General features: G+C 60.1%; 3 protein-coding genes across 3 annotated transcripts; 2 read left to right on the top strand and 1 right to left on the bottom strand.

Annotated features, from left to right (window-relative positions):
* Window positions 1-2,400: 2,400 nt before the first annotated feature.
* On the top strand, window positions 2,401-10,569 carry SMARCD2 (SWI/SNF related, matrix associated, actin dependent regulator of chromatin, subfamily d, member 2). Its single transcript, XM_057416627.1, has 12 exons — window positions 2,401-2,605; window positions 5,157-5,199; window positions 5,744-5,866; window positions 5,981-6,100; window positions 6,238-6,333; window positions 7,633-7,734; window positions 8,626-8,787; window positions 9,021-9,118; window positions 9,351-9,486; window positions 9,607-9,729; window positions 9,816-9,917; window positions 10,021-10,569. The coding sequence occupies exons 1-12, from the start codon at window positions 2,430-2,432 to the stop codon at window positions 10,072-10,074; spliced, it is 1,335 nt and encodes a 444-aa protein (XP_057272610.1). The 5' UTR covers window positions 2,401-2,429; the 3' UTR covers window positions 10,075-10,569.
* Window positions 10,570-11,113: 544 nt separating this feature from the next.
* On the bottom strand, window positions 11,114-15,244 carry PSMC5 (proteasome 26S subunit, ATPase 5). Its single transcript, XM_057416630.1, has 12 exons — window positions 15,152-15,244; window positions 14,553-14,624; window positions 14,139-14,208; window positions 13,887-13,984; window positions 13,479-13,535; window positions 13,151-13,381; window positions 12,900-13,026; window positions 12,585-12,775; window positions 12,396-12,494; window positions 12,190-12,300; window positions 12,027-12,113; window positions 11,114-11,227 (listed from the first exon to the last, which is right to left on the bottom strand). Exons 1-12 carry the CDS (start codon window positions 15,188-15,190, stop codon window positions 11,174-11,176), a joined length of 1,236 nt encoding a protein of 411 aa, XP_057272613.1. The 5' UTR covers window positions 15,191-15,244; the 3' UTR covers window positions 11,114-11,173.
* A 631-nt stretch (window positions 15,245-15,875) lies between these two features.
* FTSJ3 (FtsJ RNA 2'-O-methyltransferase 3) lies at window positions 15,876-21,747 on the top strand. Its single transcript, XM_057416622.1, has 21 exons — window positions 15,876-16,005; window positions 16,093-16,198; window positions 16,391-16,437; window positions 16,610-16,689; window positions 16,878-16,977; window positions 17,134-17,328; window positions 17,409-17,524; window positions 18,040-18,144; window positions 18,304-18,404; window positions 18,478-18,558; window positions 18,649-18,807; window positions 19,139-19,274; window positions 19,384-19,589; window positions 19,665-19,785; window positions 19,867-19,960; window positions 20,173-20,320; window positions 20,429-20,505; window positions 20,648-20,750; window positions 20,833-21,016; window positions 21,120-21,214; window positions 21,456-21,747. Exons 1-21 carry the CDS (start codon window positions 15,939-15,941, stop codon window positions 21,643-21,645), a joined length of 2,511 nt encoding a protein of 836 aa, XP_057272605.1. The 5' UTR covers window positions 15,876-15,938; the 3' UTR covers window positions 21,646-21,747.
* The last annotated feature ends 1,943 nt before the right edge of the window (window positions 21,748-23,690 follow it).

Below are 23,690 nucleotides of genomic sequence, written 5' to 3'. Positions count from 1 at the left end.
CCTCATCCAAGCAATTCAACACAGGTCCCTGGAAGGCTGAACTCACCCCCTCCAGCAGCTCAGCTGTGGCTGATGGTTCTCAGATGTTTGCGGAGGTGATGTTAAGGACTGAAGTGTGACAGATCCATTCATCCTTGTACTGCATCTCTCACTGCTGACAGAGTCGTCTTCTCTTCTTGCAGCCCCTTGTCCCTCCAAAGAGCAGATGGACACACAGGATGCCTTGCACAAGGTGCTGTCGCTGTTGTGGAGCTGGCAAAGATATCCAGCCAGCCTCCAAATCTGGGATAGATGAGGAATATGACCCGTGGAGTGGCAGAGGGAGGCAGGAGAGGCCTCAGGGCATGGTGGTGATGATGAGAGCTGCCGTGGCTGAAGAACAGGAGCTGGCCATGGCCGCATCACCCTAGTCCAAGCAAGCTGCTGACAGTGTTCCCTTGTCGGTGCGTGTGTCCTTTGTCATGTAGGGAACCTCTCGGAGCTTCACGAGGTTCCCTGTGGCACCGATCACTGTCTCTTATGGGGGCTTGAGGAGCACCCAGGGGCAGGGATTTGCTCCTGGAGGCTCTGGGGTGTTGCAGGTGACCTCTTGCACTGTGCAGCTTTCCTTGGGGCTCCAGAATGTCCGCTTGGAAATTCCACAGCTTCTCATGGCTTATCTGTTCCCCAGAAGCTCTGGTAGGTGAATCAGCAGGGCTATGGAGCACGCTGCTCCTGTAACCACACTGCAAACAGTATTTACGCAGTACCTCTGTGTTTTAGCGCTGCCAAGGGTGTGGATCTTGGTGCTGCCTCTCCTCCCAGCCCTGCCCTGAGGAGCTCTTGATAAACCCAGAGAAACTGGGTTCTGGCCTTGTGGCTTTTGGCATAAGAGGAGGTGCTGCTGGCTGCGGGCGGCTCTTGGCTGGGCTGGAGCAGTCCTGCTTGTCACGAGGAGCTGTGCGAGTGTGGCTCATCCAAAGGAGAGGAACATCTGTGAGGAGGAGCAAACACACTCCTGCCTCGTAGCAAGAGCAGGTTTGTGAGGCCAGGCTCCAGAGTTGCTGCTTCAGAGGAAAGCAGAGCCTGTACTGGGTTGTGTAATGGGCTCAGCACTTTGTGTGCGTGGTTTTGAACTGCCACGTGCAGCACTCGCCCTGTGACTCGCTGCTGCAGGACACTTCTTGATGCAGCACTTGGTATGTTTTGGGGCTCTCCAGCTTCCGGAGACACCAGTGGCCTCCAGAGCAACTCGAGCTCTTGGGTTTGCACTCAGCAGCTTTGCAGGGAGGAGGTGAGCATGGTTTGGCTCCAGCTGCCATCAAACGAGCCCTCCTGCCACACATCTGAGCCTAAAATCTCATCTCAGTCTCCCTTCTGTCAGGTTAAAGCCATTTCCCCTTGTTCAAACCCCTTCCCCAGCTTTCTTGCTGGCCTCCTTTAGGTATCGTAGGGCTGCCTTAAGATGCTGTGGTGAGGTGGCTTCGTGAGCAGGGAGGTGCGGTGGGAGGGGAGCCGGGGGGGATGTCCTGGCGCGCTGCGGAGCCTGCGGCACAGCAATGTTGCTCTGCTGGCTCCGTGGCTCTCCCAGCCTCGTGTCTTGGCAGCAGGGAGCCGAGGATCAAAGGATCCCGGGAAGCTGTTGGCTCGGGCCGCCGGTGCAGCAGGCTGGAGCGTGTAGGGGCAGCCAATGGGTGCTGGGACTGATTGCTGGGGGTCCCAGGGGGGTGTAGGCGCTGGCACTTGTGAGCCGGCAGTGTGGGTGCTGTATTGCCAAGCTGCTCTGTGCCAGGGGATGCACATGGGCTGTGAGTGCTGCCCTGGGTCGGGACCCTTTGCAGGGAGGGGTGGATGTTGTGTTGTGGCTCCTAAATGCCCTTTCCAGGTCCCTGGAGGGGGAAGGACCGGAGCTGGGGTGCTGGCAGGGGGTGAGCTCTCACCTCCATCCCTGCACTCAGGAGCTCAGCTTCCTTCCTCATTCCCAGAGCTGTTAAGAAGTGGGATTGCTCCACTCCCCTCCCAGGCATCCCTTCCAGCAGTGCTGCTCTCTGGAGGGGAACCCTCTGCACAGCACCCGATGTCCCCGGGCTTTGCAGGCAATAGTGACCCTCACGATGCTCCAGGTCCCACGTCTCCTGCTGTGGTGGTGGCTCAGGGCCATGCATGGTTTCAGAGCTGTACTTGCTGCCAGGCTGGGCTTCCCCTGTGCTCAGTGCCTTCTGCTCGTCCCATCACTCTTCCTGCAGTGGGAAGGCTGCAGCTCCAGATGTCCTTCCCACTTCCTTTCCCTGTCCCTGGCTCACACCTTGGAGCAGGATACAGCTGCAGCAGTCTCATTGGGAAGAAGCAAGAGGGCTGATGGCATCAGCTGGTCCCTTGCAAAGCTCAGCTCCCCTTGCGGGGCAGCGTTTAACACATTCCTCTCTTCTCCTCCCCCCCAGCGCCCCGGGATGCCGCCCGGCAGCAGGATGCCCATGGCAGGCCTGCAGGTGGGACCACCAGGAGCACCCCCATACGGAGCAGCCTCCCCGATGAGACCCGGCCTGCCACAGTCCATGATGGATCCCTTCAGGAAGCGCCTGCTGACCCCCCAGGCACAGCCCCCGCTGGCCACCCAGAGGAGAGGGTAAGGGGATGGCACCGGGAGCCCGGGTGTTCTATGGGGATGGGGCAGAGAACGCTCAGTTTGCTGCTTCCCTGCACTCTCATCTCTGTGCCAGTAACCAGGCAGCCTCACTACAAGCACTTGTGATTGCCAGAAGCCCCAGCACCAGCTCCTTGGGGTCTTTCCCCCTATACTCTGTTCTTGTGAGACGCCACTTGGAGCACTGTGTGCAGTTCTGGTGTCCCCAACATTAGAATGACATGGAGCTGTTGGAGCAAGTCCAGAGGAGGCCATGAGGATGAGCAGGTGCTGGAGCAGCTCCTGTATGGAGACAGGCTGAGAACTTGGGGCTGTTCAGCCTGGAGAAGAGAAGCTGCGTGGAGACCTCAGAGCAGCTTCCAGTGTGTGAAAAGGGGCTACAGGGATGCTGGGGAGGGACTCTTCATTAGGGACTGGAGCGATAGGACAAGGATTGATTGAGATGAGCTCTCAGGCCCAAGCTCTTCCCTGTGAGGGTGCTGAGGCGCTGGCACAGGGTGCCCAGAGAAGCTGTGGCTGCCCCATCCCTGGCAGTGTTCAAGGCCAGGTTGGACACAGGGGCTTGGAGCAAGCTGCTCCAGTGGAAGGGGTCCCTGCCCGTGGCAGGGGTTGGAGCTGGATGGGCTTTAAGGTCCCTTCCAACACAAACCAGGCTGGGATTCTAGGATTCCCAGGGCAGGGTCTCTTCGTCCTAACGGATACTCAGGCCCTGTTCCCTGCCCTGAGCTCAGTTGGCTCCATGATCCCTCCACAGGCTATTGCAGCCTCTGCACAGCGACTGCGCATCCCAAGCAAGCAGGGGATTAGGGACAAGGGGCAGCTCACCACGGAGCAGACGTCAGCAGCCAGATAAGGCTGCAGCTCATTCCCAAGGGCAGGCTGCATGGATCAGCCGGGCTAGCATCCTTGCTCCCAGATGGCTGTGGATCAAGGGATTAGGAATTGCCAGCTGCTGATGGGGTGGCCAAAGCCTGCAGGGCAGGAAGCATTTGTAATGCATCAGGAGGAGCTCAAAGCAGTGCCCTGGCCCCCTCTTTAGCTGGGGGGTGTGTCCATAGGGTAACCACTGTACCTTGTACATCACCACTGCCCTGCTGCTTCCCTGCTGCCAAAAGAAAGGGACTTCCCTCTGCCTGCTGGACTCTGCCCCATGCACCCTCACGCATGCAGCAGAATGGGAGGAGAGTGTTTCCCTCTGTATCCAGGCATTGAGTAGGATGGGGATGTGGAATCAGGGTGGGCTCAGGCTCACAGGGTGCTGCAGAGCATGGGGTGGGAAGAGAGAACAGGGCTCTGTGGTCCTACAGGAGAGAGCTAAACTGGCTCTGGGCAGGGCTGCAGACATTCTGTGGCCTCTGTTTCCTTTTTACCCATGAGGATTTCAGACCCACCATGGTTGGTTTGGTTTTAGGTGGTTTTAAGTGGGTTCCTGGAAATGGGCTTTGGTTTGTACCAAATGTGATGGCCATTTCTAGAGAGGGAATACAGGAACAGACAGGAGCATGCTGCAGCCCCAGCTTTTCCTTATACCACCTTCTCCTTGCTCCTGCCTTGCAGCACCTTTAGCAAGAGGTAGCAGCAAAGCAAACTGACCTCAGGGGATGGATTTCCTTCCCTGTGAAAGGCTTGAGACACCCAACATCTTCCCCCGGAGTCATCTTGGCTGGAGTGCAGGGACCTCCCTGGGGCAGCAGCACAAGAGGGACGTGGAGCTGTTGGAGTGAGTCCAGGGGAGGGCACGGAGATGCTGCAAGGGCTGGAGCAGCTCTGCTCTGGAGCCAGGCTGAGAGAGCTGGGCTGGGGCAGCCTGGAGAAGAGAAGGCTCCTGAAGGGGAGACCTGAGAGCAGCTCCAGTGCCTAAAGGGGCTGCAGGAAACCTGGAGAGGGGCTTGGGACAAGGGATGTAGGGACAGGCCAAGGGGAATGGCTTTAACCTGCCAGAGGGGACTGAGATGAGCTCTTAGGCAGAAGCTCTTCCCTGTGAGGGTGCTGAGGCGCTGGCACAGGGTGCCCAGAGAAGCTGTGGCTGCCCCATCCCTGGCAGTGTTCAAGGCCAGGTTGGACACAGGGGCTTGGAGCAAGCTGCTCCAGTGGAAGGGGTCCCTGCCCATGGCAGGGGTTGGAGCTGGATGAGCTTTGAGGTCCCTTCCAACACAAACCAGATTGTGATTCTGTGATGATTCTGATACTTTCTCTTACTCATTTGCTTTCTGGCACTAGCTGAGGTTTCATGGCCTGGATGCTCTCACAGCATCTGTTTGCTCTCCTCCTGCAAGTCCAAAGTCCCTGTCACACAGAGCAGCCCCAAAAGGAGACCTCGTCTCCCCCAGGCCTGTTCACTGCTGCCAGACAGAGCCATCCAGAGCTGGCACTCCCACTGTGACTGCCCTCTCTGGAGCCTGGCCTGGATGGGGCCAAAGTGCCACCAAGCTTCTAGCGTACAAGCAGGGCTCAGCAGTGTCCCCATCACCCACCGGGCAGGCAGCAGGATGTCCTGTGAGGTGTTTTGTGCCTGTCTCTGTGCTCTTTGCAGGGTGAAGAGGAGGAAGATGGCTGACAAGGTGCTGCCACAGAGGGTGAGTGCATGGGGAAGGCACTGAGCTGCTATAGGGACCTGTGCTGCCTTCCCAGTGGAGCCAAGGTGATGAGGTCACCAGGAGGAGAAGGATCTCACTGAGCTGCCTCCTGCCCACTGGGCATTGCAGCTCAGTCCCAAACCTACCCAGAAGATGTCTTATCTCTTCCTCTGGGCTGGCAGGAGAAGGTTTGGGGTGTGCATAAGTTGGACCAGCAGGACTTTGAGCAAGCCAGGAGCAGCGATGGCTTGGGGTAGGGACCCCAGGAGCACCCTGAGCCTCTCCTGGGGGTCCCTCTTGATAATCCAGGGTGACATTACCTGCCTGTGACACTGGGCACAGGGACAGGCTCCAAAACGAGGTCTGCAGCACAGCTCTGGGATGTAGTCTTGCATTTCAGATGAGAAATCAATGCTGTCATGCTGGACCCATCACTCGGTGACTCCTTGGTGGGTCAGCCCAGCACCAGTAGCGTTGCTGGGGCTGGTGCAGGGGATGCAGCCCCATCCCAGCACGCAAGGAATTGACCATTCCTGCTTGGCAGATCCGGGAACTGGTCCCAGAATCCCAGGCCTACATGGACCTCCTCGCCTTCGAGCGCAAGCTGGACCAAACCATCGCTCGGAAGAGGATGGAGATTCAAGAGGCCATTAAGAAGCCACTGACGGTGTGTTGGCCACACTGGCTGGACGGGATGGGGGGTATGAAATGGGTGCTGCTCTGGGTTCTGGCAGCCCCCCTCTCGCTCCAAGCATCCCCCCCCCTTCTCTCTTTTTCACAGCAAAAGCGGAAGCTGAGGATTTACATCTCCAACACTTTCACCCCGGCCAAAGAAGAAGGGGAGGGTGGGGAGCGTGTGGCCTCCTGGGAGCTGCGTGTCGAGGGCAAACTGCTGGAGGATGTAAGGATACAGACGGGGACGGACTGGTTCTGGGAGGACCATTGGTGCCCTGGGCTGGGCTGGTTTGAATGGAGGTGGGGTTTGGGTTGAAGCTCTCCCATGGCAGCGTCAGGCCAAGTCTCTGCTCTCTTTTGCAGCCAAGCAAGCAGAAGAGGAAGTTCTCCTCCTTTTTCAAGAGCCTCGTCATAGAGCTGGACAAAGAGCTGTATGGGCCAGACAACCATCTGGTGGAGGTGAGATGGAAGGCTCATGGTGCCTGGGGGTCTTGAGCAAGAAGCTTTTGGGTGCTGGGGATGGTGCTGAGCCCTCCATGGGGGAGCAGGCTCAAGTGTTCTTGTCTGCTACTGGCTGGTGGCTGGTGTGGTGGGTCCTGGCAGCAAGTGCTGCCCACTCAGCTCTTAACCCCCTTCTGCCTGCAAGTAGAAGGACAATGGGGCTGGTGCAGGGCCTGGAACACAAGTATGATGGGGAAGGGCTGAGAGACCTGGGGGGTTCAGGCTGGAGAAGAGAAGGCTCAGGGGGGACCTGATCGCTGCCTACAAGTGCCTGACAGGAGGATGGAGTCAGGAGGGGCTGGGCTCTGCTCCCAAGGAACAAGGGATGGGACAAGAGGAACCGGCCTCAAGCTGCACCAGGGCAGGTTTAGATGGAGCTGAGGAACAATTCCTGCCCCAGAGGGTGCTCAGGCATTGGAACAGGCTGCCCAGGGCAGGGCTGCAGGCACCGGCCCTGCAAGTGTTCACACAGCGTGGAGACGAGGCCTCAGTGCCATGGGGCAGTGGTGGCCTGGGCAGTGCTGGGAATGGTTGGACTGGGTGAGCTTAAAGGGCTTTTCCAACTGAGTTGATTCCGTGATTCCAAGTACGGAGTCAGAGCTGAGCTGTGGGGCTGCAGCCAGGGGGTGGCTCTGGGGGGCAGCTTGGGCAGCCCCAGGTCCCTCAGGTTTGCACAAGTGGGCCCAACACAGGAGCTGATGCTGCAGGAAAGCTCATTGTGCATCCCAGAGCCAGGAGGGAAGAGGGATCTGCCCCGTTACCTGCCAGCCTGCTGCAGAGGTGGGAGGTGAAGCACTGCCTGTGGGTGGGAGCAGCCCTTTGTTGGGTGCTCCTGCCTGGAACAGGTTTTCCCTGTACCCAGATCATGCTTTTTACCCCAGGAAGTGCTTGTTTCTGTGCTGGTTTGTGAACAGCTCTGATGAGCATCCCCTGCAGTGCCCGAGGCAGGGTTGATCCTGTGTGGATTCCAGGACCTGTTTGAGTCCCTGGCATTAAGTGTTCAGGGCTGTAACTCCCCAGTGCACCCAAACTCCCATCCAGCTCTGTGCTGGAGCACACTAAGCTGTATCATTTGGACTGGGCGGGCTCTTGGCTGAAGGCCCCTGGGGTCAGCCTGCCCGGGGTGGGCTCCAGGCTGGCTGGCCCTGCTGGAGCCCTGCACGGAGCCCAGGGCCCTGCTCTCTGCAGACAGGAGGCCTGGTTGCAGGTGCCTTGTCACGCTCCTGGAGTTTCCAGTGTCCCCTTGCTCTCTCGTAGTGGCACCGGCTGCCCACAACCCAGGAGACCGACGGCTTCCAAGTGAAGCGTCCTGGCGATGTCAATGTGAAATGCACTCTGCTGCTCATGCTGGATCACCAGGTATGGCCCTGGGGACACAGGTGCTGCTGCCTGGCCTCCCGCATGGCTCAGCTGTGTGAGGCAGCTTGAGGGGGTGGCAAGGGGGGCCTGGGCTGGGGCAGCACCTTTTATGAGGCTGTCGTGAGGCTGTGAGGGAGCACAGAGGTGTTCCAGGCATGGACCACACAGCCAGTGGTGGCACAAGGGGTGTGCAGGGCACCACAGTTAGGGGAGGGTCGCTTCCAAGCACCAGGGAGAGCCCTGCAGCCTTTGTTGGTCAATGAGAAACTGAACATGACTGGGCTGTGAGTGCTTGAGCACAGAGCCTCCATGGGTCCTGGAGTGCAACCCCAGAGCATGAGCAGCAGGTCAAAGGCGGTGACCCTGCCCCTCTGCTCTGCTCTTGTGAGACCCCATTTGCAGCACTGTGTGCAGTTCTGGTGTCCTCAGCATCAGAAGGACATGGAGCTGTTGGAGCAAGTCCAGAGGAGACCACAAGCAGCTCCTGTGTGGAGCCAGGCTGAGAACATTGGGGCTGTTCAGCCTGGAGAAGAGAAACTGCAGGGAGACTTCAGGGCAGCTTCCAGAAGGATGCTGGAGAGGGTCTCAATGAGGGTCTGTAGTGACAGGACAAGGGGTAACAGGTTCAAACTGAAACGGGGGATTCAGGTTAGATCTAAGGCAGAAGCTCTTCCCTATGAGGGTGCTGAGGTGCTGGCACAGGGTGCCCAGAGAAGCTGTGGCTGCCCCATCCCTGGCAGTGTTCAAGGCCAGGTTGGACACAGGGGCTTGGAGCAAGCTGCTCTAGTGGAAGGGGTCCCTGCCTGTGGCAGGGCTTGGAGCTGGGGGAGCTTTAAGGTCCTTTCCAGCCCCAGCCATTGTGTGATTCCATGCTCCTGCGTGCCCGTGCAGCCTCCGCAGTACAAACTGGACCCTCGCCTGGCTCGCCTGCTTGGGGTGCACACCCAGACCCGCGCCAGCATCATGCAGGCGCTCTGGCTCTACATCAAGCACAACAAGCTGCAGGACAGCCACGAGAAGGAGTACATCAACTGCAACCGCTACTTCCGCCAGGTCAGCCCTCGCCCTGCGGCCCCAGCTCGCTCTGCTGGGAGAACCCCCTTCCCACCCCCAGTACGGCCACAAACAGCAGCTGCTTTGGCTGGCAGCAAGCTCCAGTCTCGGTTTATACCTCATCCATCAGCTTGCCATGCACAAACCAGGGCTGGGTGAGCCTCTCCTCGTGCCTGGCCCTCTCAGAGGTGGAGGGGGGCCCTGCCAACGCAGACTCTGCTTTGTCCCTCCAGATCTTCAACTGCATCCGCATGCGCTTCTCTGAGATCCCCATGAAGCTGGCGGGGCTCCTGCAGCACCCAGATCCCATCATCATCAACCACACCATCAGGTAGGGGTGGAGAGTGTGATGAGCAGTGCTCCCCAAGGCTCTCTGGGGCGCAGAGTGGTACCTCCAGGGGGGCTGAGGTCTGCAGCCCAAAGCAGAAGTCTCCCAGAAGAAGAATGATCCAACCCCATGTGGGGGTTTGTTGGGGCAGGCACTGGGGTACTGGGGGAGTCGATCCAGCCCTGCAGCAGGGTGGGGGTGATGAAGCGTCCCCCACCACCCCTTTTCCTGCCAGCGTGGACCCCAATGACCAGAAGAAGACCGCGTGCTACGACATCGATGTGGAGGTGGACGATCCCCTGAAGGCTCAGATGAGCAACTTCCTGGCTTCCACCACCAACCAGCAGGAGATCGCCTCGCTGGATGCCAAGGTGTGGGGGCTCTGGGCTGGCACTTGGAGGCCGCACTGCAGTGCTGGGGGGGCAGCGTGGTGGCAGCAATGCCCTGCTGGGGGGGGGACACAGCTGCCTCTCACCCCATCCTCTCCCTAGATCCATGAGACCATCGAGTCCATCAATCAGCTGAAGACGCAGCGCGATTTCATGCTGAGCTTCAGCAACAACCCCCAGGATTTCATCCAGGAATGGATCAAATCCCAGAGGAGGGATCTCAAGGTAAAACCCTGCGGCTGGGTAGAGCAAAGGGCTGTGGGGTGATCCTGGGCTTCACCCCGTGTTCCCCCATCCCGTGTTTTGCTCAGATCATAACGGATGTGATCGGGAACCCCGAGGAGGAGCGGCGAGCAGAGTTCTACCAGCAGCCCTGGGCGCAGGAGGCTGTGGGCAGACACATCTTTGCCAAGGTGGGCTCTGTGCTGTGCCAGAGGGGAGCTGCAAGGTTGGGATGGTGGGAGGGGAGCACGGGGCAGCCGCTGGCCCTACCTGACCCCCATCCATCTCCTGCAGGTCCAGCAGCGTCGGCAGGAACTGGAACAAGTGCTCGGGATCCGCCTCACCTAAAGGGGCCGGCAGGGGCTCGGGAGCTCCTTCTCCTCTCGCTGCTGCCTGAGCCTGATGGTACTTACTGGAATCAAACAGCACTTGCACAAACCCGACGTGCCTGGAGGGACGCGGAGCCACCCCTGGGCTCCCCTCGAGAAGCTCTGGCCCCAGGCAGAGCACAGCAGAGGCTCCCCCGGTTCCCCCCCTCGAAGTCCCACTGCAGCCCTCGCGCTGCGCTAACGCTTCTCCGCATCCCTCCTGCGCTCCTCGCTCCCCTCCGCCAGCCTAAATCCCTCCTGGAGCTGCTGCCCAGCAGTGCCAAGCTGCCTGCGTGCACCAGGAGCTGCCTCCTGCTCTCCCTGAGCCCAGCTGCCAGCACGGCAGGCCCGGCCCTGCCCCTCTGCAACCAAAGTTGTGTCATTCCAAACGCCAGCCCCCCTTCTCCTGACGTTTTGCACTATTTTTGTGAGCAGGTTTTATAAAACAATAGATAAAAAAGCGTTTTGTACAGTGGGTTTGTATTTGATTAATATATTGAGTTCCTCTTCCTGCACCCATGGCCTCAATCTATGCAGTGGGGGGGGAAGCTCAGGGCTGGCTCGGCCCGAACTGCTCTTTTTTTAGACAGAACCAAGGGTTTTTTAGAGGACGTTTTTGACAATCAGTTGATTTATAGGATGAGTGACTCAGGTGGGGGCAGAGGGGGTGGCTCTGCCCCCAGCAGCCTGCAGACAGTGGGACCACCAGGGCTATGGAGGGAACTGAAGATGCTGGGGAGTGAGGGGACCAAGTGGGGTGGAGAGGACAGTGCCACCGACGTGCCTTAACTCCCCCCCAGCCCAGGCTGGAGCGGCTCTGCCTCCTCCAGGGGTGCAGGCAGAGGGGAGGTGGGTTTACACGGCTCAGGGGTGCCTGTTCTGCCTCTTGTGTAACCAGTTTTTGTCTATTTTGGATGTTTTCTAATAAAAGCAGTTAGCAGCAGCTCGTGTGGGTTTGTGCTGAGTCCCAACACCCCCCGCCCCCTCCCACCCCCCAACCCCACAGCAGGGCACAGGCCTGGCCGTAGCAGCACTTTATTAGAGGTGGTGCAGCCAAAGGAGCAGCCCTGGCCTCGCCGTTACTTCCACAGCTTCTTGATGGACATGTTCTTCTCGCTGTCCTTCTGCATCACCTGGGCACAAAGGAGACAACAGTCAGGTCCATCCCAGTATGCACCTCCCATTTGGGCGCTACTAACGCCCAAACCTGGTGCCAGCCCTGCACAGGAGCTGTCAGCTCCCTGCTGTCATCCTTTGTCACTCACATGGGGACAACCCCCTTAAATTCTAGACTGACTTGGTTGGGTCTTAAAGCTCCTCCAGCTCCAACCCCTGCCACGGGCAGGGACCCCTTCCACTGGAGCAGCTTGCTCCAAGCCCCTGTGTCCAACCTGGCCTTGAACATTGCCAGGGATGGGGCAGCCACAGCTTCTCTGGGCACCCTGTGCCAGTGCCTCAGCACCCTCATAGGGAAGAGCTTCTGCCTAAGAGCTCATCTCAGTCCCCCCTCTGGCAGCTTAAGGCCATTCCCCTTGTGCTGCCCCTACATCCCTTGTCCGAAGTCTGTTTCCAGCTTTCCTGCAGCCCCTTTAGGCACTGGAGCTGCTCTCAGGTCTCCCCTTCAAGAGCCTTCTCTTCTCCAGGCTGCCCCAACCCAGCTCTCTCAGCCTGGCTCCAGAGCAGAGCTGCTCCAGCCCTTGCAGCAGCTCCGTGGCCTCCTCTGGACTCACCCCAAGAGCTCCAAGTCCCTCTTGTGCTACTGCCCCAGAGCTGGATCAGGACTGCAGGGCAGGGGTCTTAACCCTGCTGTCTGTCCCCAGAACTGACCCCAGTCAAGTTTCTCACCTCCCAGGCCCATTTATGCCTCCCCAACAGGGAGCTGTTGCTGCAGGAAGCCCCCCACACCTCTTTTGCCTCCTCCACAGCACTTACCTTGGCAACAGCCATTTCAAAGTCTTCTTGTGTGACGTGCACCCGCCTCTCCCTCAGCGCGTACATGCCAGCCTCCGTGCACACCCCCTGCGAGGGACAGGGACGTCACCACCGGCCACTGCCCCCTCTGCCAGCCCCAGTGCCACCACGGGCCCTGGCTCACCTTCACCTCCGCACCCGATGCCCCCGGCATCAGCTCCGCGATCTTCCGCAGGTTGATGCCTCGCGTCAGGTTCATCTTCCGGGAGTGGATCTTGAGGATGTCCAGGCGGGCCTGGGGGAGAACGGCAGCAAAGCAGGGGCTGGAGCAGCAGGAATCGCTTCCAGGCAGGTTGGGGACAGGACCAGGGCCGCAGGGACCCCCCCTACCTCCTCGTTGGGAGGAGGGAACTCGATCTTCCTGTCGATGCGGCCGGGGCGCAGCAGAGCCGAGTCCAGGATGTCGATGCGGTTTGTGGCCATGATCACCTGCACGGGACAGCAACCATCACCACTGTGGCCACCACAAGACCAGCAGGACACGGCCCCGGCCCCAAGGCAAGGATGGTACCCTCTGACCTTGATGTTCTTGGTGGCCTCGAAGCCATCGAGCTGGTTGAGGAGCTCCAGCATTGTGCGCTGAACCTCGCTGTCCCCACCAGAGCCGCCCTCCAGGCGGGAAGAGCCGATGGAGTCAATCTCATCCATGAAGATGATGGAGGGAGCGTGTTCCCGGGCCATCACAAACAGCTCCCGCACCATGCGGGCACCTGCAGGATGCAGAGAGGGCTGAGCCCGGGCACACCGAGCTCCATCTGCCCCAGAGCCTGTGCGAGAGGCTGGACCTGAGGCCACCCAGCACCACGGGAGCCACCTCCCCCTGCACCCTGTTACCTTCCCCAATGAATTTCTGCACCAGCTCCGAGCCCGAGACACGGATGAAGGTGCAGTCGGTGTGGTGGGCAACAGCCCTGGCCAGCAAGGTCTTGCCTGTGCCGGGGGGTCCGTAGAGCAGCACACCCTGCAATGAGCATATAGACACCTCAGCACCCCATCCATGCTGCACAGGCAGCAGGGAAGACCTCCAGAGGTGACACCAAAGAGCCCCCAGATGCTGGCCCCCACCACAGATCCCCAGCACTTGCCTTGGGCTGGGCAATCCCCAGAGCCTCAAAGAGTTCAGGGTGCTTGACTGGCAGCTCGATCACCTCCTTGATCTCCTTAATCTGCTTGTCCAAGCCCCCTATCATCTCGTAAGTAGAATCTGGAACCTTCTCCACCATCATGAGGGACACAAGCGGGTCCACTTTGTTGGGCAGGATCTTGTGCAGGGTGTAGCTGTCGTTGCGCAGGGCCACACGGCAGTTCGGGGTCACCTGAAGCAAGCAGAGGGGACCTCAGCACCCCTGGGCAGGGCCAGGGCAGGCAGCTCCAGGCTTCCCATGTCTTCTCCTACATTCCCCAAACACTCACGTCATTGATGTCGATGTTCTTGTCCACATCCACCACGAACTTCCCCTCCGGGTGCACCTGGAAAGTGACAGTTGCCACCAGGAGTTATCTCCCTATCACGTGCCCAATAGCCACAATGGGTGCCTGGAGCAGCAGGAAGGAGGCAGGGAGCTCAGCCAACACCAAACACCCTGCAGCCCCTCCTGTCCCCAGGAAGCCTATGCCAGCTGCCTCCCATCAGCAGTGTGGCCCAGGAGGATGGCCACAATGTGCTCCTCTGGAGCAAAAAGGCCTCATTTCCCATCTTTTAGCTGTTACATCCCCTCAGAGCTCCTGTTTGCGCTCACTCCAAGCCTTGGGGGATCAAAGGCAGTGTCTGTCAGACCCCACCCCACTGTGCCCCAGAGCCGGTCACCCTCAGCCCCATACCTTGACAAGCACTTTCTTCTTGTCCATGGCTCTCACCACCTCCCCCACATAGGAGCCCTGCTCCTGCAGGAGCTGCAGCTCCTCCCGCAGCAGGCGCACTGCAGAGAGGGAGACGTCAGCACCAGCCACAAGCAATTGTGCCCATCCCTGCCCATGATGGCGGGACAGCGCTTGCCACCATGGCTGGCAACTGGGCCAGGAGCCACCAGCCCCAGAGCCCCAGTGAGGAAGACGAGGGGAGCTGAGCCATACCTTTAGCATTCAACTCGTTCCTCTGCGCTTGCAGGCGCCGCAGGTTCTGGCTCTTCTCGTTCACGATGAGCTGTTGGGAGAACAGCTTTGCTGTGCCCTCAATATCCCATGCACTGCTCACAGCAACCCAGCGCGGGCACCAACACAACGGCCTTTGTCTGAGACAGGGGCGTGCGGGGGACAGCCCATCCCAGCAGGGCACAGCTACACCCCACGGTCAAGTGGTGGGACTCATCTCATGCTCCCCCACCACCCAAAGGTTGCTGAGAGCACCTCGGGGCAGCGTTTCCTCCTCCCACCCCAGCGCAGGACACCCACAGCACAGCACAGGCTGTGGGGGCTCCCAGTGCAAGTGTAGGGATGGGGTCACACAGCCCTGGGCGGGCACCTCGTGTACCTCCAGGCCTGGCTCACCTGCAGCTCCTCGATCTTGGACAGGTAGTACTGCCGGAGCCCCGTGCCGCCCTTCCCGTCATCCATCTCCATCTGCGGGACAGCAGAGCTCAGCCCCACAGCCCTTGGCCCCAGGGCCTGGCCATTCCACCCACTTGAGCAGCTTGCTCCAAGCCCTTGTGTCCAGCCTGGCCTTGAACACTGCCAGGGATGGGGCAGCCACAGCTTCTCTGGGCACCCTGTGCCAGCGCCTCAGCACCCTCACAGGGAAGAGCTTCTGCCTTGTATCCAACCCGAATCCCCCGTTTCAGTTTAAACCTCTCACCCCTTTCTTAGCACTACATCCCCACAGAAGTCTCTCTCCAGCACCCGCAGTCCCACCATTCCCACCCGCAGCTCCCCCTTCTCCCGCAGCCTCCTCCCGCACCCCCAGCCCCGCTCACCCCCTGTTCCCTCAGGGAGGCTGAGGCGAGACCCGCCGAGTCATGGCTCCCGCCAGGCCCCGATCACATGCGGTGGCAGCAGAGCCCCGCGGCAGCACGGCGCAGCCCGAGCACCCCGCGACCGTCCCCGCTTCGCTCCATCCCATCCCATCCCATCCCGGCCCGGCCCGGCCGCACCTGCTCGGGCCCGTCCACCGCCATCTTCTCCGCCGGCATCGGGACCCGGCGCAGCCCCTGCCGACAACAAAGATGGCCGCCGCCCCCTTCCTTCTGAGCGCGCCAGGCGCGATAACGTCACTTCCGCTCCCCGCATGGCCGCCGCGGGGGTGAAGCGCACTCCGGTTGCGACGTTGCCGCCATTTTGGTAGGGTCAAAGCTGATTTCCCCCGCACCGAGGGGGGAGCAAGGACGGCTCCTGGCCTCCGAGCCTCCAGCGGAGGAGGGAGCCTCCGACGATACCGGTTACTGCCGCCCGGCCGCGGAAGGGGAGGGCGCGCCACACTCAACATGGTGGCCAGGGCGAGGAGGAGCGGAAGTCGGGCAGCTGGCGCGGGGCACGACGGGAAGGCTGTGAGGGCACGCGGTGGCGGCGGGATCGGGACCGGGATCGGGATCGGGATCGGGATCGGGATCGGGATCGGGATCAGGATCAGGATCAGGATCAGGTTCGGGACCGGGACCGGGACCGGGATCAGAGTCGGGACCGGGACCGGGATCGGGATCGGGTATATGTCGCGAGGTGTCTGCGCCCTGGGCTGGGGAAGGGGGCTCCGGGCTGAGGGGACCCCGGGACAGGCCTCGGAGGGCCCCGGGGAGGCACCGGGGGGACGCTGGGGTTGGGCTGTGGAGGTCCCTGGGGACACCGGCCCGGCCCGGGCCTAGCTCACCCGCTCTGATCCTGCAGGTCCCAGCCGGCAGCTGACGGAGGGTCCGGGCCCTGCGGAGGGCCCTGTGCCGGGCCACCATGGGCAAGAAGAGCAAGCTGGGCAAGAGCCGGCGGGATAGGTTCTACCACCTGGCCAAGGAGACGGGTGAGGGGTGCGGGACCGGGCTGGGGGGTCCGCGGTAACCCCGAGCCCTGCTAACCCGTGCCACCCCCCACCTTCTCCATCCTGCAGGCTTTCGGTCCCGCTCCTCCTTCAAGCTTCTCCAGCTCAATAGGAAGTTCCAGTTCCTGCAGAAGGCCCGGGTGCTGCTGGACCTGTGCGCGGCCCCCGGCGGGTGGTGAGTGGTGTCCGGCCCCGGTTACAGCCCAGTGCTGCCCCGGGCCATTGTAACAAAGCAGCTGGTGTGTTTTCTGTTGTTGTGGCTCTGCCCTTGATACCAAAGCTGATTCCGGTCCCCCGGCAGAGCAGCTCAATGCTGGGGGCTCTGTTGCCATCCTGCTGTAGCTCTGTGCCTCTCTGTTCTCTCCAGGCTGCAGGTGGCTTCCAAATTCATGCCAGTTTCCAGCTTGATCATTGGTGAGTGTTGGGACCCAGCAGGAGCAGACTTGGGCAGGAGCCTCCACCACAGTGCTTGGATGTAGCCAAAGAAGGGGATGCTGGATTTGGGATCCTGGTGGACAGAGAGGATGGGTGGGGAAGCCAAGCTCCATTTTGAGAGGTTGCAGTCAGTGTTCACATCTTTTCCCAGGGGTGGACTTGGTCCCCATCAAGCCCATTCCCAACGTGGTGACGCTGCAGGAGGACATTACCACTGAGAAGTGCCGCCAGGTATGAACCTGTCTCCCCTGCCCTGAGCCTCACGTGCCAGTCTGGTCTGCAGTGGGAGTGGGCATCACCCTGCCTGCTTGGCTGGGGCTCCACGGGGTCGGACGGAGGCAGGGAACTGAGCTGACATGGACAGGGGGTGCTGCCTTGCAGGGGGGTTAGTGGGCCAAACACATGTCCCTGCCCCTCAGGCCCTGCGCAAGGAGCTGCAGACATGGAAGGTGGATGTGGTGCTGAACGATGGAGCACCCAACGTGGGAGCCAGCTGGGTGCATGATGCCTATTCCCAAGGTGGGGTTTGCCTGGCTCTGGTACGTTCTAGGGGCTACAAGGGTGGGCACATCCCATAGCCCAGCAAGGCAGGGTGGCAGTGGGGTGTGCAGTGGGACAGGGAGCTGGGCATCAGGGACAGTGATGACCACTGACTGCTCTTCTCCCCTGCTCCAGCCAACCTGACCCTCATGGCCCTGCGACTGGCCTGTGATTTCCTCTGCAAGGGTGGCTGGTTCATCACCAAGGTTTTCCGTTCCCGGGACTACCAGCCCCTCCTCTGGATCTTCCAGCAGTTCTTCAGCAAGGTCCAGGCCACCAAGCCCCAAGCATCCCGTAATGAGTCTGCTGAGATCTTCGTGGTGTGCCAGGGTGAGTGGCCAGGGGGCACCTGCAGCTGCTGGAATGGGGCTGGGAAAAGCCTGCTGCTAGCTCTGATTTCTCCGTCCCAGGTTATCAGGCTCCAGACAAAATCGACAGCAAGTTCTTTGACCCAAAATATGCTTTCAAGGAGGTGGAGGTTCAGACTAAGTCTGTTAGTGAGTTGGTCAGCAAGAAGAAGCCAAAGGTATGAGTAAGGCCAAAGACACAAATGGGGCTGGGGCCTGGGGCCAAAGGTGCTGTAATAAGCAAAGTCGCACAGGAAGATGAAAGGTCTGGGGATGCAAAGTGGTGGAAGAGCCAGTTTGGGGGAGGTTTGCAGCCTCAGAAGGTGGTGCAGTGATGGGGAAATGGTGATACAAGTTGTGAAGGTGGGGATGGACAGTAAAACCTTCCCTGCAGTGGTTGGCCACTGGGTTTGTATCTCCATGAGGTGTCTTTAGGACACAGGACAGCAAAGACACTGTCAAGTGGCCTCAGCTGGGCATGTACCTGACACAGACCTCTATCACCTCTAACTCTGAGGTGGACTGGAAGACACTGTGGAGCTGGCAGGTTGGGGCTGGAGACTTGCCTCATCCCTTGGTCATGCAGGCATGTTTAGGTGGACACTTGCAGCAAGACATGAGTCATTTGCCATCGTTCAGCCTTTAGGGGTTATTAAAGCTGCACCTTGGCTCATAGCACTCCCTCCTCCTGTAGGCAGAAGGCTATGCAGATGGTGACATGACCCTCTACCACCGCTTCACCCTCATGGACTTCCTCAAGGCTCCCAACCCCGTAGACTTCCTCTCCAAGGCCAATGAGGTGAGGACCCAAAGTGAGGGGCACCTTGGTGGCCCCGGAGGCCTCCCGAGGAGCACAGAGCGATGCAAAGAAGGAGCCAGGTGCCCCAGCTATGGCTCTGTCTGTAGCGGCAGGAGCTGAAGCTCAGGGGGATCAGCTCTTTCCCTGTGCTCTGCCCAGATCACACTGGGGGATGGTGAGCTGGAGAATCACAGCTCCACCACGGAGGAGCTGCGGCAGTGCTGCAAGGACATCCGTGTGCTGGGAAGGAAAGAGCTCAGGTACTGGGGGTGACTGGGACAGGCTGGCTGCTGGCCCTGGTGGCTGTCTCTGACTCTCTGCCTCCCCACACAGAGCTCTGCTGAACTGGAGGACAAAGTTGCGGAGGTTTTTGGCCAAAAAGCTGAAGGAGCAGGCGAAGGAGCTGGATATCAAGTAGGGACAGCAAGGGTTGCCCCAGAGCTCCAGCGTGGTGGAATAGGTCTGCCACCAGGAGAGGTGGTCTGAGCTCCTTCCTTTTGGCAGCCTGAGCTCTGGGGAAGAGGAGGAAAGCAAAGAGGAGGAGAGGAAGGAGAAGAAGACATCGCCAGGAGCTGCAGCTGATGAGGTGGCAAAAGAGGAAGAGGAGGAGGTAGAGCTGGCGTTGGCAGAGATGAAGGCAAAGGAGCTGGCAGAGTTAAAGAGGTAAAGGGATCTCACATGAGGAGAGATGGGGGAGCACGGGAGCCTCCAGCCGTGGGCACAGAGGGTGGCAGTGTCAGACCCCGACCCTCTGCTGACAGGAGGTGGGGTCTATGGGTCTGGGGTCCTCAGGGTTGTCTGCTCTTCCAAGCAGGTGAAGCAGTTGTTCCAAGCTGGAACAGGCCCCTTATGTCCCCACTGGGGACCCCTGACAGGGAGATCGCAGTGGTGTGAGGGAGATCTGTCACTGATGTGGCAGTGGATGTGGATTGGAGATGTGGACGGGGGTGGCAGGGGTAGGCAGAGTGTAGCCTCATTCCTTTGCTTCTTCCAGAAAGAAGAAGAAGATCCTGAAGGAACAGCGGAAGCAGCGTGAGCGTGTGGAGCTGAAGATGGACCTCCCTGGTGTCTCCATTGCTGATGATGGGGACACCAGCATGTTCTCCCTCCGCACTATCCACAGGACCCCGGTGTGTGGGGCAGGAGGAGGCCAGGCTCCCACAACTATTGGGGCTGGGACAGTGGTGGGCACGTGGCTGATGGGCTGGGACTTAACGACTTGTTTTACTTGTGTTGTAGCTGCTGAACGAGGTGACCCGGGGGGACATGGCATCAGCGGATGCCCTCCTGGAGATAGGACCTGGGGACGATGACATTTATGTCTCGGATCAAGAAGGAGAGGACGATGTGTCCCTGGCCAGCGACCTGGACCCGGAGGAGCTGGTTGAGATAGAGGCTCGGCAGCGCCGGCTGGAGCGGGAGAGGCGAGAGCAGGGTGCAAAGAGGTGAGAGCAGGAGAGACCTCCCTGGGCAGAGAATCCAGCAGTGGGGTGGTCTGATCCTGGTGCTGCTTGTAACAGGGTGAAGTTTAGGCAGAAGGACGATGAGGAGGAAGAGGAGGAACAGGAGAATCCCCTGCTGGTACCCCTGGAGGAGAAGTCGGTGCTGGAGGAACGGCAGACCAGCCTGTGGTTTGGGAAGGTGAGTTCTGCTGGGCCCACAACAGCAGCCTCAGCCCAGCAGCTTCCTTGTGTCCCCTGACCTGCTGCTCCCCATCCCCAGGATGCCTTTGCTGGCATTGAAGATGATGCAGATGAGGAGCTGGAGCTCGGGCAGTCGCAGATGTTGGCTGAGAAACAGCGCGAGTCTCAGAAAGGTTTGTGGGGGTCACAGAGGGACAGCCCCAAAGTCCAGGCTGGGCACTGGATCACACCATGGTTGGAGATATGGCTCTGAGCATGCCTGGAGATCTCCAGAGGTTGTTTCCAACCTGAGTCATGACACAGTTAGCGAGCTGGGTATCTGGAGGAATGATCTGCAGTGGGGTTTGTCTCAACCCTTTCTTACTCAGTGGTTCCTGTTCCCCAGACAAACCAACAAGGAAGGAGCAGAAGAAGGTGCCCCAGGAGGAAGTTCCAGCTGAGCCCCCGCCTGCAACAGACACAGGACCTGACACTGGTAAAGTGCAGGATGAGCAGAGCAGTGATGATGACAGCAGCAGCAGCGATGAGGAGAGGTGAGGCCTGGGAGAGGGATGGTCTGGGTGTTCTCCCACAGCTCCACAGTCCTGGAGAGCTGGGAGGTGAGGTGAGCACCCCAGCCCTGACCACTCTCCTCTCTGCAGGCCACCAACACCAGTGGGGAGGAAACGGGGCCGTGTTGAGCCATGTGGCTTTGAGGTGGTGCCCATCGAGAACCCATGTGAGTGCTGGGGGCTCCTGGACCCACGTGTGCCCAGTGATACTGTGCGAGTCCCTTTTTAGGGACTGGAGGCAGGGTCACACCAGGCTTTCCCAGGGCTGCTTCTAGACAGGGCACGCTTTAACCCGTCTGTATGTTGCAGTGAAAAGAGCCCGTGTCCTGGATGCAGAGGGCTTGGCCCTTGGCTCTGTCATCGCCACCTCCAAGAAGGCCAAGCGGGATTTGATTGATGATTCCTTCAACAGGTACTCGCTCTGCCAACAGGGCACAGGCAGGTGGATTGGTGAGGAGACCCCACATCCTGCTTACCTGAGTCCCCCCCGCCAGGTATTCCTTCAACGAGGATGAGGGCGAGCTGCCAGCCTGGTTCACGGAGGAGGAGCAGCAGCACCGGCGCCGGCAGATCCCGGTGGACCGGCAGACGGTCGAGGCCTATCGGCAGCGCTGGCGCGAGATCAACGCCCGCCCCATCAAGAAGGTGGCAGAGGCCAAAGCCCGCAAGAAGCGGCGGGTGAGTGGGGCTGTGGACCTGTGTGTGGCTCCGTTCCCCCCCTTCCCGGGTGCTCCATCCCTCCTCAAATCCTCCTTGTCCCCATCTCTCGCTGCCGCCACAGATGCTGAAGAAGATGGAGCAGATGAAGAAGAAAGCAGAGGCTGTGGTGAGCACAGTGGATATCTCGGAGCGGGAGAAGGTGGCCCAGCTGCGGCGGTGAGTGGTGAAGCTGAGGTCCAGATCCTGCCTGTTGTGCTGGGCTGGTTCATGATGCCTTGTCCCTGCAGCCGCCACACAGGAACAGCTCCTGGGTGTAACCCAGCAGGGTTGGCAGAGGCTGGGCTGGATCTGGGTGCACGTTGAGGGCTGGCAGAGGAAGCACAGGAGCCCCGTCTTGGGGCCAAACTGATCTAGCTGGGCCAGGGTCTCAGTCTCACCTTTTGCCATTCTCTCCTAGCATCTACAAGAAGGCTGGGCTGGCCAAGGAGAAGCGGCAGGTCACCTACCTGGTGGCTAAGAAAGGTGTGGGACCCCGCGTGCGCCGTCCTCCTGGGGTCAAGGGCCAGTTCAAGGTTGTTGACAGCCGCCTGAAGAAGGACGTGAGGGCTCAGAAGCGCAAAGAGCAGAAGAAGAAACGCCATAAATGACGTGGGACCAGCTCCATCCACAGGGAGGGACTCGGCTTGGGAGCAGCCGGCTCATCCTGGCCCTCTGCCCCATCCTGGGGACAGGACTGTGACAGCCACACATTGCTATTGGTGCCTTGATGTGACATTGCCTCCTGTCCTCTGGTGGGGCAGGGAGGGTTTATTTGGCCTCAGCGCTGCAGCACTGACCCCCTTTGAGCTCTGTTGCCATTACTGACTCTTGTGGAGATGGCATCAGCATCCACACCAGCCCTCACTGTCCGCAGGGAGGTCGTGGCTCAAGGGGATAGCTCCCTGGGCCATACTTGTCACCGAGCCCTCGGGCAGGTGCCTATCAAGGGTATGCACAGAGCAGCTCTGGTTACGGCAGAATTAAACCCTGGTCTGAGGTTGCACCAGGATGTGTCCTGCTTCCCTTCATCACATTTGACTGGCAGAGGACCCAGCCAACAGCGGGGCCAGGCCTGTACCCACCCTGCCCCAGCCAATGCAGTCCAGGGCAGCCCCCCCATCCCTGCAACCCCCTGCCACCTTCCACCCCTGCACCCCTCATCCCTGCCACCCTCCCTGTATGGGATGCTGCAAGTTTAGGAAAGAGACCAAGAGGAAAGCTGTGCTTGAGCCAGTGTGTTCATTTAGAGCCAGGCAGGGTCTGGGGGACTGTGACTTCTCCCTGTCAGCAGTGCCTGAATCCGGTTGCAGAGGTGGTCCCTGCAGCTCTCATGGTGGCAGTGGTACCATGTTGGTGCCAGGGATGGGAAGCACGGGCTCCTGGTGGGGTGGGAGCTGCTAAAGGGGGATGTGACAAAATCCAGAGGGAGCTGCAAGCACCTCAGCCATGTTCTGCCCTCGTGGAGGGCCAGGGCTGGGGTCAGAGTGGGAGCAGAGGCCATCGCCTGTCCTGGTTCTCAGTGACTGAGGGAGCTGGGATGAGCGGAGGGTTCCAGCTGCCAGGCTTCAGGCTGTGCTGGAAGCTTCCCTACTGACCATCAACATCTTCAACAGGAGATAGGGGTGTGCTGAGAGGAGAGAGCCCCTGTCCCTCCAGCTGAGCCCCATCCCTTGGAGCTCAATGTCTCATCCCCTGTATGAGCCCAAATCCATGGGTGGGGAGCTCCATAAGGAGCACAGGAGGACTGGGGAGGGTCTGAGCCCCCTCAAAGAGGCCCAGCTCTTCTCTGCACCCCACAGCCTGGGTCCTCCCTGACCTCAGCTTCCCAAGCTCTGCCCAGCAAGACCCCATCCATTAATCCAGGGCTCCAGGCCCTCTCTCCACCTCCATCCTGACTCATGGCCCATCTTTCCCTGGCTCCAGGGACTCAGCACAGGCCACAGACCCCTTCAGGGTCAGTGGGTCCCCATCAGGGTCCCGGTGGTGGGGTGACCCTTCTGCCCTGTCAGGCTCAGCCCCTCCCTGAGCTGCAGGGTGCACTGTAGGCAGCACCCCTGCTATCGCCTGCAATGGGAAGGATGAGCTCAGGGTGAGCTGCTCCTGTTGGTGAGCCCAAGCTCATTAATGGGAACTGAAGCCCAGCCAGGCCCCCTCTGGGCCACTATGGTGGCCACCAAGGCCACGCTCCCAGCAGGGCTCACCTATCTCATAGCAGTCACACAACACCACGGTGCCTGGCTTGGGGGTTCCTCACCGGGAAGTCCTGAGGGGTGAAGGTGAAGGTGTCCTCCTCCTGTCTCAGCTGTGGAGACATCCCAAGGATGAGGTGCGACCATCCATGATGGGGAAGCATCCCCACACCCCAGCACGGGGGGTCCTGCTCCTGTCCCCGTACACAGGGGGGACACAACCACAACTCCAGGCAAGGAGAAGCGGTGACATGAGAGGTGTAGGGATGAGCTACACCACGGAACTGACCCCACTGAGGCCTTGAAGAGGTCCTGGCTGCACAGAAACCTGGGCTGGGGTGCAGGGCCAGCATCCCTGCTCTGCTTCTGGGCTCCCCTTGACTCCTCAGCTCAGCAAAGCAAAGGCTCTGCTCGCACATCAGCTGCACGTGAGGCAGCACCTACAATAAACCATCCCAGAGGCA

Source organism: Pezoporus wallicus, unplaced genomic scaffold (genome assembly GCF_028554395.1).
Source record: "Pezoporus wallicus isolate ANWC-B61680 ecotype Strahan unplaced genomic scaffold, APGP_CSIRO_Pwel_v1 scaffold_7850, whole genome shotgun sequence".
Taxonomy (NCBI): Eukaryota; Metazoa; Chordata; class Aves; order Psittaciformes; family Psittacidae; genus Pezoporus; species Pezoporus wallicus.
This window is presented reverse-complemented; position numbering and strand designations above follow the sequence as displayed.